The sequence below is a fragment of the Theobroma umbraticum genome, unplaced genomic scaffold, assembly GCF_002168275.2.
Source record: "Theobroma umbraticum cultivar Fairchild unplaced genomic scaffold, ASM216827v3 scaffold_4.1, whole genome shotgun sequence".
Taxonomy (NCBI): Eukaryota; Viridiplantae; Streptophyta; class Magnoliopsida; order Malvales; family Malvaceae; genus Theobroma; species Theobroma umbraticum.
The window spans coordinates 7,259,801-7,275,203 of NW_018397258.1; the positions used below are offsets into that span (position 1 = coordinate 7,259,801).

Here is a 15,403-nt window from a genome sequence, read left to right on the forward strand (position 1 = left end):
GTTTGGAGATACAATCTTGTTTGCACTATTTGTAGAAAGTCTTTGAACATCAACTTCCTTCTTTTACTCATTAGTTGATGTATAATCTCTCTACCTAAAGAGCAAAGATCAAATTTCCTTGACAAGTTGTTTCTCTTTAATTATTCATGGCCTAAAAGAGATGAAAACGTTCATTGCCTACATAATTTTATCAAACCTTAATGTGGTGTATCTGCAAAAGACAAACTACAGTAAAATGGTTTTGTTCCATATGTATCGTCATTCAACCCAATGAGCAATGAACAAATAAGTGTTTTCCATTAATCTCATTGACTTCTACAATCTGCAGAAATTGTATTATTGCAGTCATCTTTCCTACTGGATTCAACATTTACATTGCAATTCATCCATTACTAGCTGAAAATTTTCATCTGGTTTGAAATTTACTTCAACCATTTACCTTCACAAGTCAATAGACCTGATTACCAGGTCTGCATTTTTCTTTGACGTCATTATAAGTTCCGCATTTGGTCGATCATTATAGTCAATCTGCATGATAGAGGAAGGATTTAAAAAACAAAAGAGAAAAACCAATTTATCCAGAGGCTTATAGAACTTTTCAGCTCACAGAAAGTAAGCTTACCCGCAATTGAGCAACATCATGGGGCTTTCCTGTTACAGAACAGGGGAACAAAATCAAAATGCAACGTCTTTTATATGTAAAGGTGCCTGTTTAAGAAATTAAAATGGATCCATTACCTGTTGAAATATGCCTTTTTAAAACTCGTTGCATTGCTGTGTCAAGGTCAACATCAATGAACCTTCAACATAAAAGCAAAATGTAGAATAAAGGCCGTTGCAGCATCGCAGAATCAAACCAGACTTTTCATATGATTGTCTCAAAGGCAGAAGTTTCATATATAATAAGTCTAAAGCAGGCATGCAGCTGTCCAACTATGCCTTTCTAAAACTTGCTACATAGCCGCGTCAAGGTCAACATAAATGAAACTTGAACATAAAGCAACATGTAGAATAAAGGCCATTGCATCATAGCAGAAATCAAAATAGACTTTTCATATGATCATCTCAAAGGCAGAAATTTCATATACCATTTCTCATCAAATATAGACGATATCTCTTTCCAAACCCCCTCTTCCAACAACAGATAATTACCTTCTACTATGATCAACTTATGCCTGCAAAGAGGACAAGAAATATGTTTTATTTATTGATCAATCATAAACTAAAACTCAACCTATTGACGGCTGCAAGCCTGCAACTACATTTGGAAACTAATTCATACCAACATGAAAATAACCAAAGAAAGTGAGCAAAGAGCGAAATACACATTACACAAGATCAACATGAATTAAATCTTGGGATAACTTCACATTCTCAACTCAGCCTGCTAAAGTCATTTTATTTCCAACTTCAAAATTTCCAATCTCCAATTAATCCTTTTATCTGAAAATGATCAGTGGTCAAATTAGATGCTTAAATCTTATATTCCATTCACTTTTAGCCTTCCAAATTCTCAACAAAAAGAAAACAACAAACAAAGAAAGAAGCAAAATGTCTTCTTATACACATCCAGTACTTTCTAAATACCATTATTTTACATTCTAGATCACTTAGTCTATCAAACATTGAGAAGATTCTGATCTGAATACAAGAAAAGACGTGAATCACTTACTGAAGGCTCACAAAGATATCATCTTCAATAGGATCTCCAACACCATGATCAAATGATGGTGCATAAACAGACCCCTGAGAAATTTTTTTTCTGATTAGAATACAAATTGCAGTTGTTGCAGACTTAAATGAAAAAAACTCCATATATCTCCAAATACAAATTGCCTTCTTTTCAAGCCAAATCAAATGTTTGTTGAGTTAAAGCACCAATAGCTACCAACCTGATCCCTTAGATTATTCAGGCAATTAAGCAGTAGCATGGGGTCAAAAGTCCATGGAGCTGATTCATCAATGGAATGATCATCAATTTAATTTCTAACATAGTGAAATACTAATGAAAGGATCATCAATTTAATTTCTAACAAAGTGAGATACTAATGAATGTTAAACACAGAAGCTCACCTCCCCTTCTTGCATGTGCTTCTTCTGGATTCTAAAATGAAGTTACACCAGTTAGAATCACAAACATCCAAGAAAGTTTCAACTATGACACTGAAAAGTCATGGATGGAGGAAGCTTAACCTCCATTGCATCCAGCTGGGAACGATATAGATGGAACCCATCCATTGGAATAACTATAGCCACATCTGGAGGCTTAACTTGAGAATCAAAAGATCGAGCCTTTTGGGGCCATAACTTGTTTATACGCTGCATAACTTCAACAGCTAGAGTACTTTTCCCAGCACCAGGAGGGCCAGCTAAACCAACAATATGCCTGCATGATCTCCAAGCATTAGATTTAATTAGAGGAGTCACAGCAAAAGTTGCAGAGAACTGGAATAAGACTAAAAAGAAACAACAGGAGTGCCATAAGGAGGCAGTAGGGAAGCATGAGAAAAAGTAAGGCCTCCAAAAGTGCATGAACAGTACCAAAAAGAAATTATATAAGCAAAGAATGTGCTACTCTATTGCAACTGAACTTCTTTTGAGACAATAGTATTATGCATACATTTTTCTAAATGGTACATATGACGCAAGTCTTGCCACAAAGAGAATAGAATATGAGCTCATACTGTAACTGGCACTGTTGTTGCTTCATTTGGAGTAGAAGTATTTAATATTATAGAACAGATATTTACATATGGGTGCAAGATCCTTCAACTTGAATACAGGCCACATCAACAAACAGCACTGACCACTCATTTAAGATACCAAAGCATAAATTATTCCTAGATGCAAAACCTAGAACTTACTTTGCATTGGGATTTGACGCTACTGCTGGTGTAGGAAGCAAACGTTCAGCCAAAGTATCAAAGATCTCATCCATGGAACTTCAAATAAAAAATAAGTAAAATTATCATAAATAAGAACTGTAGAGGATAAAAAGAATAAATAAAAAAACAAGTAAAATTGCTTAAAGACCAGATAGCATACATGACCATATTTTTCCCTATAACCAATGAGTAAGAGAGATGTAAAATCAGTAAAGAAATTAAAAAAGAACTTTTCTCAACTCATCAACAATTGAAAGCAATAAAAACAACTAACCAGTCACTGCTGGTGCAAATGGGATTTAGATGAAATTCAAATAATCGGCAAAATTGACTTCAAAACAAGCCTTTCGATAACCTTAGGGATACAATGAAATTAAGGTCTAACTTCGTCTTTGCACTTTACAAGATAGACCGCTAAATACATCCGAGAATTTGCAAAATTGTTCAAACTTAGAGCCTACTTTCTACAACAAGTAGATTATAAGGAATTTAGATTCTTTTGATAAATGATGAAAACTCGAGTGTTTATGTTTATTTTCAGACCATAACACCTCTATCTCTATTGATTTTTCAGCTCTTATCTTATTTGTTTATGATATGTCAAAAAGGTTGTCAGCAATTTCTTTATATAGGCTTGCAAGTGTCTCTTATCAAGGACACAACCCTTTCATCAAAGCATCTCTTTGTATAAAAGATATCTTTGCATTTTGTAAGATACAAACCTATCATTGGATAAAGGTATTGTTTCAATAATCACCTCATGAAAAAACAACTCTTTATTCTGTAAGACATAACATTCGAAATACAATATAAAAAGATAACTTTTCTTATCTAAACTTTTCAATTGTATTGTTTTTCCAATTGTCTCATAACTTTTGGATTTAAAAATATTTTTTCAATATGTCACTTTACCAAGAGACATAACCATTCACCACACTATGTTACTCTATGTGACACAACCTTCGAGCTATGACAGCTTTCCATTATGTGAGACAATCTTTTATTTTGAAAATACACCAACAATAACTGCATTTCATATCCAAAACTCCAAATAAGAAAAGCATAAATATATCAGATGTACCATGTCTAGCGAGTTAAGCTACATCAATGAAGTCAATTTTTATAAGAAAAAGTTTCCCATCTGATTCTGTATCAATATGATAGACTAATGATATCGTTGTCAATAACTTTAATTCTCTAATAAAAGAGAACATTGCCCCCTTATGATCTATTTTTATGTAAAAAAACAGGGATTGACATCCTTATAAAGATTCTACCAAAATTGCCATAAAATATCCATAAAGGAAGAATAATGAGTGGCTTGAGTAGAAACAGAAATTGATTTTGCAGCTGAATATGCTTCTATCAACATGTGACAAAAGCACCAAAGAGAGAGCAATCGACCATGGGAGTGTGGTAAAGTAGAGCAATTTGGGATAAACAATATTTTAATCGACAGACATTTTAAACCCAAACATGAAGAGATATTAATAGAGCATCAACAACATAAGCAACTTCATCCTATTAAAACGATACATGATGTAAACAATGGAGTGAGACTATTATTCAATGATTCCCAAATGTTCAGATCATCTTTCCAATGTATAAAGATCCAATACCTGGCCTCCAAAACCGGAAGTTCTCTCCGTTGACAGCATATAAGCTGAAGACATTAAGTATCAAAGCAAAGTAAATTACATAGGAAGCGGGGGAGAGGGAATTATAAAGAATTGAAAGATAGCAATAAGAAATTTAACCTTCAATGGGTTCTCCTTCTGAACAAGAGAACTGTACCGGCCTAATAAAGGCTGTGCAGTTCTTGAATTCAAAGAAATGGACACCAGATGTTGATTCCATGAAGAAAGCTTAACTCTTTTGAACAACAAAGACTCTGCACAATAATAAATATACTCATTGAAGATGCAGGATCTTTTAGTAAAACAAGCAAAAAAAAAGGCAAATTGATCAAAGCAATTCCATAAGATAGAAGGATCGTAGTACGAAGTACAAACACGATTTTAGGAGAAAAGGAACTGGGAACCTTTCGAAGAAGAGAAAAAGGGTCTTGGATTCCTGGAAATCGAAGAAATCTCCATTACCGAACCGTCCAACAGAGAGGGAGAGTCTAGAAAGGTTGGACGGAATGATTCAGGAACCTGAAATGGCTTGCCTTCTTTTTTCCGGGTAAATCAGTAAACTGAGTAAGAACCCACGGGGCAATGGACCTCTCAAACAGTTAACGAGCGCAAGACACGTGCTAGTTTGGAGTAATTCGATCAAGTTGCTGTCTGCGCAATGGCGTCGTTGCCTTCTCTTTTTTGTCTCGCGTTTCAGTAATGCCGTTAAGGAACACCGAACGCCCCTTCATTTTCCAACTTATCTTTGAAAATTATTACAATTAGATAGTGTGCGTAAAACATATTTGGATTTTTATTTAACACCGATAACTTTACAAGCCGGCTTAAAAATTTATATATATCCATTTAGATATATTTTAAAAATAATATTATATTATTTAATTATTAAATAATATAAATAAATTTTAAAATAAAATATTTAAATACTTTGTATTTTGATTAAAATTATACAAAATTCATCGATTTGAGAACTAAATACTTCATTTAAAAAAATATTTTTCATTAAACTCATAAATTTAACTGTTAATTAATTGTTAAGATTTTTGTTAATTTATTGATATGATAATATTTTTTAAATTATTTTATCTTCGAACATATCAAAAATTGTAATATTATATAAATTTTGATTTTTGATTTTAATTTTTTTAAAAAAAAAACTTACTTCCGAAGCTAGCCAAATCCGCACTCCACTAGGTAGCACTATTTGAAGTTTTCTAGATTCGATCGAATCTAACTTGGAAGATCATTTAAAAAAATAAAAAATAAAAAAATATATATATACCCTACTCCAAACACAATCCCAAACATCTACCTCCGGTAGCCAAACCCAATATTTCAAGAAAAAAGAATACCCAAAATGTTCTCTTAATAGAGAAGGACTATACCAAAACTACCCACATGCTATCCAGAAAAGCCTCCAAGGTTGGCATTACAAACCATGGGATTTGCAAAAATCCAAACTTTTTACCAAAACATTTTGATTCAAACAGGGTCACTCTTTTAAACAATATGCTGATCCAAAAGATCCAACTCTTATCACTCACTCAACGGCACAAATTTTAAAAGTTTAAAGCCGATTGATTGGGGAAAATTTAAATCTTTCTAAAAGATTCTCTGCAAACTTTTCAACACAAATTAACCATGTGCCTATTTTCAATTACTGGAGTACAGCAGGCATGGTTCAATACTTTTTGTATAAACATAAAAATCATCGACATTCATGGTTGATGTTTTTCAAATACGGCAACAAATACAAATTTCCAAATTGGTTTTCCCACTGGTGGAATTGGTTTGGACCCCTAAGAGAAATCCTTCCACCAAAAATTGAGGAAATTTATGAAAAATTTTCAAAATGTTTCAAACCAGAAGAAGACCAAGCAACTTTGCACACATCAATACACTTCTTCTCAAAATTAACAATCTCATGGATCACATCCTGGGATTATGCTTATGATAATGATATTCATACTGGCGCCCCTATCGTCATCAGAATATTCAAAACCAAGTGGTGGTACAGAGTTATGAAAGAAATACAATCCACAATACTTGTCTCATGGTTTCAAAAAGAATCCAAATCTCTGCAAAGGAATAGAAGCCTCCATGAAATGCCAGATTTCTACAAGCTAAGTCAAATGCAGTGCCAGACCTAGCCCAAGCTACATCAAAATCCGAATACAAGAAGATCAGGCAAAAATGTTAAGTTCTCTTGGTCCGAATAAGAAAGATGAAGATGAAGACTCAGCCTCATCCAGAGCAACCACCAGACTATCCCAAGATGAAGATTACATTCCTCCTAGAAGACAGAGGAAAGAAAAGGGATAAGCCCACAGCTTCAATCACAAAAGACAAAGCGGCAAACAACTCGGCCTCAAAAGCAAAAGACAGCTCAACAAAACCAAAAAGAAGAGAAAGTGGCAGACAAAAGCAGCTCAAAAGAAACAAAAGATAAAGCGGCAAGACAAAAGCAGCTCAAAAGAAACAAAAGACAAAGTGGCAGATAAAGCGGCAGACAAAAGCAGCTCAAAAGAAACAAACAAAAATGAAATGCACCGAACTCAAAATGAAATGCACCGACAAATGTAAGGAAAATGAAGAGGAAATGAGAAAGAGAAAGGATCCTCTATAAAAAGAGGAAGAAACGGAGAAGGAAGGCAGGTTTTGAGGAAAAGGAGAAAATTCCGGAGAACTGTTTTCTTATCGGAAAATCTCTTGTATTCCAATATTCAAATGTATCTTTTGAAAATCAATTACCAAATCAAATATTAGTTCTTCAAGTTTTAACAAAATCAATTCCCAATTATCTCATCTTCTGTGTTACTTTATTTTTAGTGAATATCCGCTTCGGATTCCTGGTGTACTTTTGGTATCAGAGCCAAAGCGGTTCAAGAGGTATTTACTTCTAAACAAAACTTTTGGATTTTATTTTCTTATCTGAGTTCTGGTTTTAAAGACATTGCATGCATATTGTGTTGATTCTTGCTGAGTCCTTGAGAAACAATCCAATTGAAGCCTAGGTTTGGCGTTGCTAGGATATATTTCTCCCTGTAGGCAGTATCCTCACAATTCATCTGCGTCTTAGAAACCCCCTATGTAAGAAAAGAAAATAAATCTCCAAAATGTTTCCGTTTCTAAGAAACACCTCCTGTTCCAGTTCTGGTTCTAGTATTCAAAACCCAGAAATCAACGAGGAAAATATTCATTATGAAAATATAATTCAAGAAATAGATAATTGGGCCAGTATGAATATCATTATCATAAGCATAATCCCAGGATGTGATCCATGAGATTGTTAATTTTGAGAAGAAGTGTATTGATGTGTGCAAAGTTGCTTGGTCTTCTTCTGGTTTGAAACATTTTGAAAATTTTTCATAAATTTCCTCAATTTTTGGTGGAAGGATTTCTCTTAGGGGTCCAAACCAATTCCACCAGTGGGAAAACCAATTTGGAAATTTGTATTTGTTGCCGTATTTGAAAAACATCAACCATGAATGTCGATGATTTTTTATTGTTATACAAAAAAGTATTGAACCATGCCTGCTGGTAATCCCAGTAATTGAAAATAGGGCAATGGTTAATTGTGTTTGAAAAGTTTGCTGGAAATCTTTTGGAAAGATTTAAATTTTCACCCCAATCAATCGGCCTTAAAACTTTTAAAATTTGTGCCGTTGAGTGAGTGATAAGAGTTGGATCTTTTGGATCAGCATATTGTTTAAAAAGAGCTGACCCTGTTTGAATCAAAATGTTTTGGTAAAAAGTTTGAGATTTTTGCAAATCCCATGGTTTGTAATGCCAACCTTGGAAGGCTTTTCTGATAGCAATGTGGGGTAGTTCTTGGTATAGTCCTTCCTCTATTAAGAGAACATTTTGGGTATTCTTTTTTCTGAAATATTGGGTTTGGCTACCGGAGGTAGATGTTTGGGATTGTGTTGGAGTAGGGTTTGGTCGGGAAGACGCTTTGTAGGTCCAAAATTGTATAAAAGAGGCCTCATCCCCACAAAATATTATGACAGAACCTCAGAAGGTTTAAAAACAGCTAATGGTGGAAAACTAAAAATAACCTACAAAATATCAAATGCTGAAATAATTAATCAAGGAATAAGATTTCGAACACCATTTTTAGTGGTAAAAGACATAACCCAAGACATTATTTTAGGAACACCATTTATATCTATGTTAAAACCTTACAAGGTTAAACATCAAGAAATAACTACAAAAATATTAAAAACTAAAATCAGATTTCCTTTTATAGAAAAACCCAGAATCAAAAATCTTAACTTATTAAAAAGATTTTCAGTACAGAAAATAAATTCATTAATACATTACAGAGAAAATCAAATTCAATACTTAAAAGATGAAATTACTTTTGAAAAAATAAATCAACAACTACAACAACATGAAAATATACAGAAAATAAATAACCAAATATTACAGAATTATTATAAATTCATGGAAAAACATAAAATATTGATAGATTTCTTTGAATGGTTTGAACAATTTGAGCAACCCCAATTAAACACTTTAAAGAATACAACAAGATGGCAAACAAATAAAGGAGAAATTGAATCAAAATATCCCCCTCTTACAGAAATCCAATATTCTCATAAAAATATAGGAAATATATATATATATATATATTTTTTACTTTTCTGTTAATGGTATTAAGTTTTTTAAGATGAAATATCTATTTTTTAAATTAATAATTTTTTATATAATTTTGATCAAAATTTTAAAATATTTAAATATTTTAACTTAAAATTTTATATAAAATATAACATTAAAACTATAGTCAGTGTTTAGATTGTTTCATCTATCGCGTCTCACTTGGACAATAGAATCTTTGCCTTGTGAATAACTTTGTTACAAAAATCATTTTAATTAAATAGATAATAAAAATTATACCTATTTACTTTTATCTTAACACAAATAACTAAAATTTTTTTTCATAAATCTTACATATCAATTTACACAATAGTGTATAATTATAATAATTTAAAATAAAATAAAACTTTTTAATACTAATTTTGATATATCAAATTCTATATAATTTTCAAAAGTATATAAAATAAAATAGAAGTTTGAACTTTCAAAATACAACACAAATATTCAAATTTAATTATTTTTAAATGTATGAATACACATATATAAAAAATATAAAAAATTATTTATAATAATAATTTAAGCAAGATGAGAGGGGGCATTAATATAGTATAACTGCCTCGCCTTGCTTATCAAATAGAATATGACAAATTCCACCCATATCATTGTAATTTTATTTTTTTTTTCATATGATAATTTGTAATTTTTCTCTCAATTAATAATTTGTGAATTTTTTTACTAATTAGTAAATTCTATGAATAATTTCTATTTTCACAAAAATTAAATTATTAATTTTACTCAACAAAATCATAAAAATGTCTTCAATGCCAATTTAGATTGCTTATTTAATACTTTTGTAATTATCCTATGCGAATTAATAATTTAATCTCTCGTGGAAACAAGAATTATCAACAATATGCTAATCGAAAAAAAAATCCATAAAATGTTAATTGAAAAAAATTACAAGGATAAAACAATGTAAAAAAGACAAAAAATGGTTTGAAAGGATATACAAAAATAATAATAATTTTAATGGAATTGTTTAATAAGAAGTTTACCTATAAAACAATTCGCTCTTGTTTTTTTTTCTTTTTTTTTCAAAAAAATAAACCAACACATTCGAGAGCAGATCAATGTGAAATTCACAAGAGAAATCAAATTTTATCATCTTTAATTACAGAAATTTATTAATAAAATTAAAAAAATACCCTCACGAATGTATATAAAATATAATTTTTTTAAAAATAAATACTATGCTATTATTTTAAAATAACACCTTAATATAAGTAATGTGTAGACTATATAGAAGTTGCTAGTTAAAAAGGGCGGTTTTGTTCCTTTTGGTTGAAGATTCAGAGTTTTGGTGTTAAAACTTAAAAGGGATAAAGACAAAAAAACCTTTTATAAAATAATAAACTTTTATTGGATAAAAAGTGCAACGACAGCCTTGGAATGTTGGTGTTACAACAGAGTTACATGGAAAAGGCAAATTGAGCGCCTTCCACGACGGGATTTGAATTATTAGAGAACTGTTTTAGTGTTTGGGACAACAGACAACAATGTGTGCGTACAATAGAATTGCTATGCGAAGTAGAGGTATCAAAAAAATGGGATTTTCAGTCCACAAGCACGTTACAACATTGTCGTCCCACTATCCTCCTCCGTTTCTTATCATCTTCACTTGACTGCAATTGCAAACAACAAAACTTCACATTAGCTTTTCTTTCCCCAAACCCTTTACTATTTTCTCCAAAAGTTTGAATTATCAATCCAAGTGTGGCGTTCGCTGTCACTAAAACAAAACCAATTTTGGTTTGGGTCCAGCAATGCAACAAGGATTTCTTTTATATCGGATAACCAGAATAATTTCATTTGCTTAATATCTCTTAACTTAATGACATAGCAGGTCAGAAGAAAACTAACGTCATATGTACAGCAATGTTCAGAATGGTGTAATAATAATACTCCATTCCCATCTCAACTATACCTGTTGACTGAGAAAATTTGGTGCACGAACCCTCTTAGAGCCATCAGCTAGACGCTTACATGGAAAATGATTTTCCACAGAGGCCAAGTTATCACTGACCTGTCAAATGTTTTCAAAGATTAAACAAGAGCAAAACCTATTGATAAGGGCAACTGATTTCAACCCCCCAAAAATTGGATAAAGCATACCACATGAGTGCTTTAACAAGTGTAAAATGGAGTGCAAAGATATTGGTATTACCTGGCCTTCAATGGCCCCAATTAACAACTCCTGACATCCCGATGCATGAACGTTTTGTAAACTTGGGCATTGAAGTAGCAATCTCTCTGAGGAAAACACACAATTCTATTAAATAAATCGCAAGGAAAGATGAGCATATGTAAATGACAATGTTCAAACTAGCAAATTCCATACCTGGATGCAAGTTTTTACAGGAGTTTAAATTAAGGTCATTGAGTTCTGGACAGTTTAAACATAAAGCCTGCATTGACATTCACAAATAAGAACCACAAGAGAATATTAAGAAAAAACTAGCAATACAATCAAGATTATGGACTAAAAGATCTCACATCTAAGCCAGAACAACCCCACAAACTGAGTTTTTTTAATCGGCTGTGTTTGATAATAAGCTTCTGGTACATAAGGTGCAATTTGCGATTAAATGCATTTGGAAGTTCATTGTTGCCACTTTCATCACTGGGTGAATTCTGGGAATTGGGATCACATATGGTCATCCCGCAATCCATAAGTTCAAGAAGGGGTAGTTGAGCTGTGGCAAACTGAATTCCACCTGAGAAATGCAGACAAAAATATTAATGAATAGATTTACATAAAATAGGACAATTATAGGTAAATATATATAGGTGAGAGTCTTGGACATGAAGATTACTTGAAGTGATGTTAGGACAAAGAGCAAGGAGGAGTCTTGACAAAGTGTTCGGGAACACATTGCAGATCATTCCAATGCCACTGTCACTGATGCTAGACCTGAAACCAAGCAGCAAGCATTAGGAAAATTGGTTCTGAGGATTAATTGAAAAGAATTCTGAGGATTAATTGAAAAGAAAACCAATCATTTAGATCCAGCCCAGATAAATAGATTAATTTAGCCGAGCTGGAGCAAAACATACCCACTCAGATCAAGTAATTCTAATCTTGAATAGCTTGAAGCAATAGCAGCAACAGATGCATCAGTGATTTCTGAGCCAAGAACAAGTGAAAGCATTCGCAGGCCCCTGAATAATGGACGATTGTTATTAAACTAGTGATTCATCAATCCTCCCAATACTCAAAACACAACAATGATAGAAAACTGAACAAAGCAAGACCAATTAAGCACTAGTACTCTTAAGAAAGCAAACAAGCATTACATGCTATGTTCTTAGATTCATATACGATACTTGATAAAATGAACTTGTAGATCAAAAGATCAACAAACCTCAAGTTTGAGGCCGTAAGGGAAAGCACAACAGCATGAGAAAGACGAACTGATGCAATGTGAATATTTTGCAACCTTGGACAACATCTTCCCATACCATCAACCATGGTAGAAAGATCAGTAGTATCATTTTCTAGGCGAGAAAATTCTAAGGACATCTCTTTCAAATTGGGACAGTTAAAAACCTACAAAAGGTGGCACATGTAAACATAAATTCACTGTAAATGCCCCAGATGGTTAACGTAGAAGAAATAAGGACTTTATGAAAATGTTACCGTCTTAGAGAGTGAATAAAGATCAGAAAGCCAGAGTGTCGATAGACTTGATGAAGAAAGGACAAAGCCCCCTAAATTAGAACATCCTTCCATCTTAAGGCTCATTAGGCAGCGTTTATCGGCAACAAAACGACCCAATTCATCTCTATACATTAAAATTGAAGGAAAGTTAATATGGCACTTTTTAACTTGTGCCCAGTTACCAAGCAATTACAAATGAAGCAGGGTATGAGACAAAAGAAAACAATAACATTAACCTTACAAGATACAATAGTACCAAATAGTTTGAGCTCCAAAACAGGGGCAACAATATTGAATGCCTTCCATCATAAACAGGAATTTAAGCACATGAGAGCCCAAAATAACAAAGAGAAAGCTCTGGATGATATAAAAGACATGAGTCGGACCAAGAAATCTATAACAGGGCGCACATAACTTCATAACTTTTTCATGTGATTACATCTAAATTAGAAGGACAAAAATGAAAAAAGAGTGATCAAAGGCCGCTCAACTAGAAACATCTACTATTGCACCCTAATTTTAGCCTCTTATAGATTTATTGAAGACTCAAGAGACTGATAAACTTCAATCAATTAGCTTAGATCTAAAGCAATTCATCCATCAACAAAATCAAGGGTGGACAATCCAACAGTAACAAAGTTTATTAACTGAGCAACTAGGCATACCATTTACAAGATCTATCTATAGATTACAAAAATAAAAAGGCGAGATAATAAATCATATACCCTGTGATCCGATTGACAGCTGTATCCGATGTGGAAATCTCCATGGACTCCAAATTAGGGCAGGAAAACGCAATGCAGGCCAGCATCGTTGCATCCACATCACTGCAAAACCCAAACAAGAAAATTAGTAAAAGAAAAAAAAAAAGTCTAAAAGTACCATTGACCCCCACGCCCCAAATTCCCCAAAAAGGATGCAGAAAACTAAACCATTTTCAAGTTCTTGCAATTAAATAAACTGTTAGGACGTGTCTCTTCAAGTGATTATAGATCTTAAAATTCTCCGGTCTAAAATTTTTGTTGGAAAGCCAATCCAACCCCCTTGTCAATTATTGCATTGATTTTACCTTCCAATTATAGGGAAAATTTTATTGGAATGCTGCCCAGAGAACACTATTACAACAGTGCTTAGATGGAAAACACTTTGGAAGTTCTCGTGGCGCTCCTGATTGTAGATCAATTTCCATTTCACTTTACTGATTATTTTCCTTTAAATTATAACCAGTTTAAATTCACATTTTATAATTTTATCTTGATCTCCTTTGGTACCAACCGATCCAGGCCATAAAACCCTAGATCTGCCTAAGATTAGTTTAGACCCGAACCTTTCCATTTTAAGAGAAAGCCTAACAAGGCTCGGGCATTTCTGCAAAACCGATCCAATGAACCCGAGCTGAGCCCTGGGTGGGACCCTAAGTCTCAGCTCCTCCGCAGCCCTCCACAGTCTCTTCGTCGTTTCCCTCCACCCTTTACACACCTCGCCGCCGCCATCAGCCCCGCCGGCGGCAATCTCCTCAGAACCTCCCACAACATCCCGCAGGTAACCCTCCGGTGACTATCTCATTATCCGGATCCAGATCCGTACCCAGACAGGGAGAATCGCAGCCATCTAAATCGAGTTCCGGCGAGTCGCAGCGGATGTCGATGTCGTCAAAGGAAAGAGCACGTCGGAGGTGGGAGTAGGGCTGACGTGGGGGATGATGCGGAGGACGGGCTGCCGAGGAGGAAGCGTCGGTGATAGTTGTGGTGGCAAGAGTTGATGTTGGGGTGGAAGTTAAAGTGGGAGTGCTACCAGTATTGATAACTTGGCAAACATGACCTTTCTTTGGAAGTCCACATCTGCCACAGTTGTAACTGCCGCGGCGTTTGGCGGGTTTGAGGTCAAACGCGGCAGCGGCTGCAGCTGCTGCACTGCCGTGGAGGCGGATGAAGAAATGTGGGGCTGTGGGTGGTGCATGGTCTTTGGCAACGGAGACAGATATGAGATATGATTGAAATGAGAAGAGAGAGGGAGGGAGGGAGGGAGGGAGGGGATCTGGGTGAGAGGGAGAGAGGTGGAAAATAAAGGGAGGAGAGTTTGGTCGGGAAGGGGCGGGGAATGGCAAGTTTTCGCGCCTCATTTCGAAACCTGAAAAAAAAAAAAAAAGAGGACAGAGAGGAGCGTGGGTTTATGATGTTTATTTACTGTTTTACCCTTCTCTTTGGTGGGTCAGTAGCACTGTCTGACTGGCACTGGAAAACGTTAAACAAATAAAATAAAGAGGATTAGACGATGCTTTTTCTTTAATGTTTTCCTTTGTGTTTTTTCACATCCGAAAATATTTCCCGTTATGGCTATATGCTGGAAAATTGGACAAATTTAAGTAGTAATAGCGATTTTAGAATTTATTATTGGGGCTGTGGAGAAATTATTTCATTTTCACACGGTAAACCAGGAGAACAAAATCAGGGTGGGATTATTGTAATTAATAAAAATTTTAACTTTAGCTAAATAAATTGAAATATGGCGTTTTAATAGTGATGATGCAAAAGGCGCCAATGCGTCCGCTATCAGCCTTTTTC

General features: G+C 34.0%; 2 protein-coding genes across 3 annotated transcripts; both read right to left on the minus strand.

Moving 5' to 3' along the window:
- Positions 1 to 237: 237 nt before the first annotated feature.
- Positions 238 to 5,226, minus strand: LOC110414479 (P-loop containing nucleoside triphosphate hydrolases superfamily protein). 2 transcript variants are annotated; one of them, XM_021425688.2, is made up of 12 exons: positions 4,927 to 5,226; positions 4,643 to 4,776; positions 4,505 to 4,548; positions 2,865 to 2,942; positions 2,194 to 2,386; positions 2,074 to 2,104; positions 1,893 to 1,951; positions 1,673 to 1,746; positions 1,089 to 1,175; positions 739 to 800; positions 623 to 651; positions 240 to 528 (listed from the first exon to the last, which is right to left on the minus strand). In XM_021425688.2, the coding sequence occupies exons 1-12, from the start codon at positions 4,979 to 4,981 to the stop codon at positions 442 to 444; spliced, it is 933 nt and encodes a 310-aa protein (XP_021281363.1). In that variant the 5' UTR covers positions 4,982 to 5,226; the 3' UTR covers positions 240 to 441. The 2 variants fall into 2 exon arrangements, with proteins under 2 accessions (XP_021281364.1, XP_021281363.1); XM_021425689.2 differs by lacking the exon at positions 1,089 to 1,175 and having other exon boundaries at positions 238 to 528.
- A 2,138-nt stretch (positions 5,227 to 7,364) lies between these two features.
- FBL17 (RNI-like superfamily protein) lies at positions 7,365 to 14,798 on the minus strand. Its single transcript, XM_021425368.2, is given in 14 exon segments — positions 7,365 to 10,803; positions 11,106 to 11,204; positions 11,346 to 11,431; positions 11,520 to 11,586; positions 11,675 to 11,895; positions 11,995 to 12,092; positions 12,236 to 12,340; positions 12,544 to 12,728; positions 12,819 to 12,963; positions 13,565 to 13,666; positions 14,167 to 14,320; positions 14,323 to 14,370; positions 14,373 to 14,748; positions 14,751 to 14,798. Coding segments are annotated over 14 exon segments (1,803 nt in total). The 3' UTR covers positions 7,365 to 10,734.
- Between the last annotated feature and the right edge of the window lie 605 nt (positions 14,799 to 15,403).

Bases quoted from the DNA above. Each gene is read 5' to 3' on its own strand.
- LOC110414479 (XM_021425688.2), bottom strand. From the start codon at position 4,981: ATGGAGATTTCTTCGATTTCCAGGAATCCAAGACCCTTTTTCTCTTCT. The intron at 2,105-2,193 runs GTTAAGCTTCCT...ACTTCATTTTAG, and splicing joins CCCAGCTGGATGCAATGGAG to AATCCAGAAGAAGCACATGC. The intron at 1,176-1,672 runs GTAAGTGATTCA...TCCTCTTTGCAG, and splicing joins GATATCTTTGTGAGCCTTCA to GCATAAGTTGATCATAGTAG.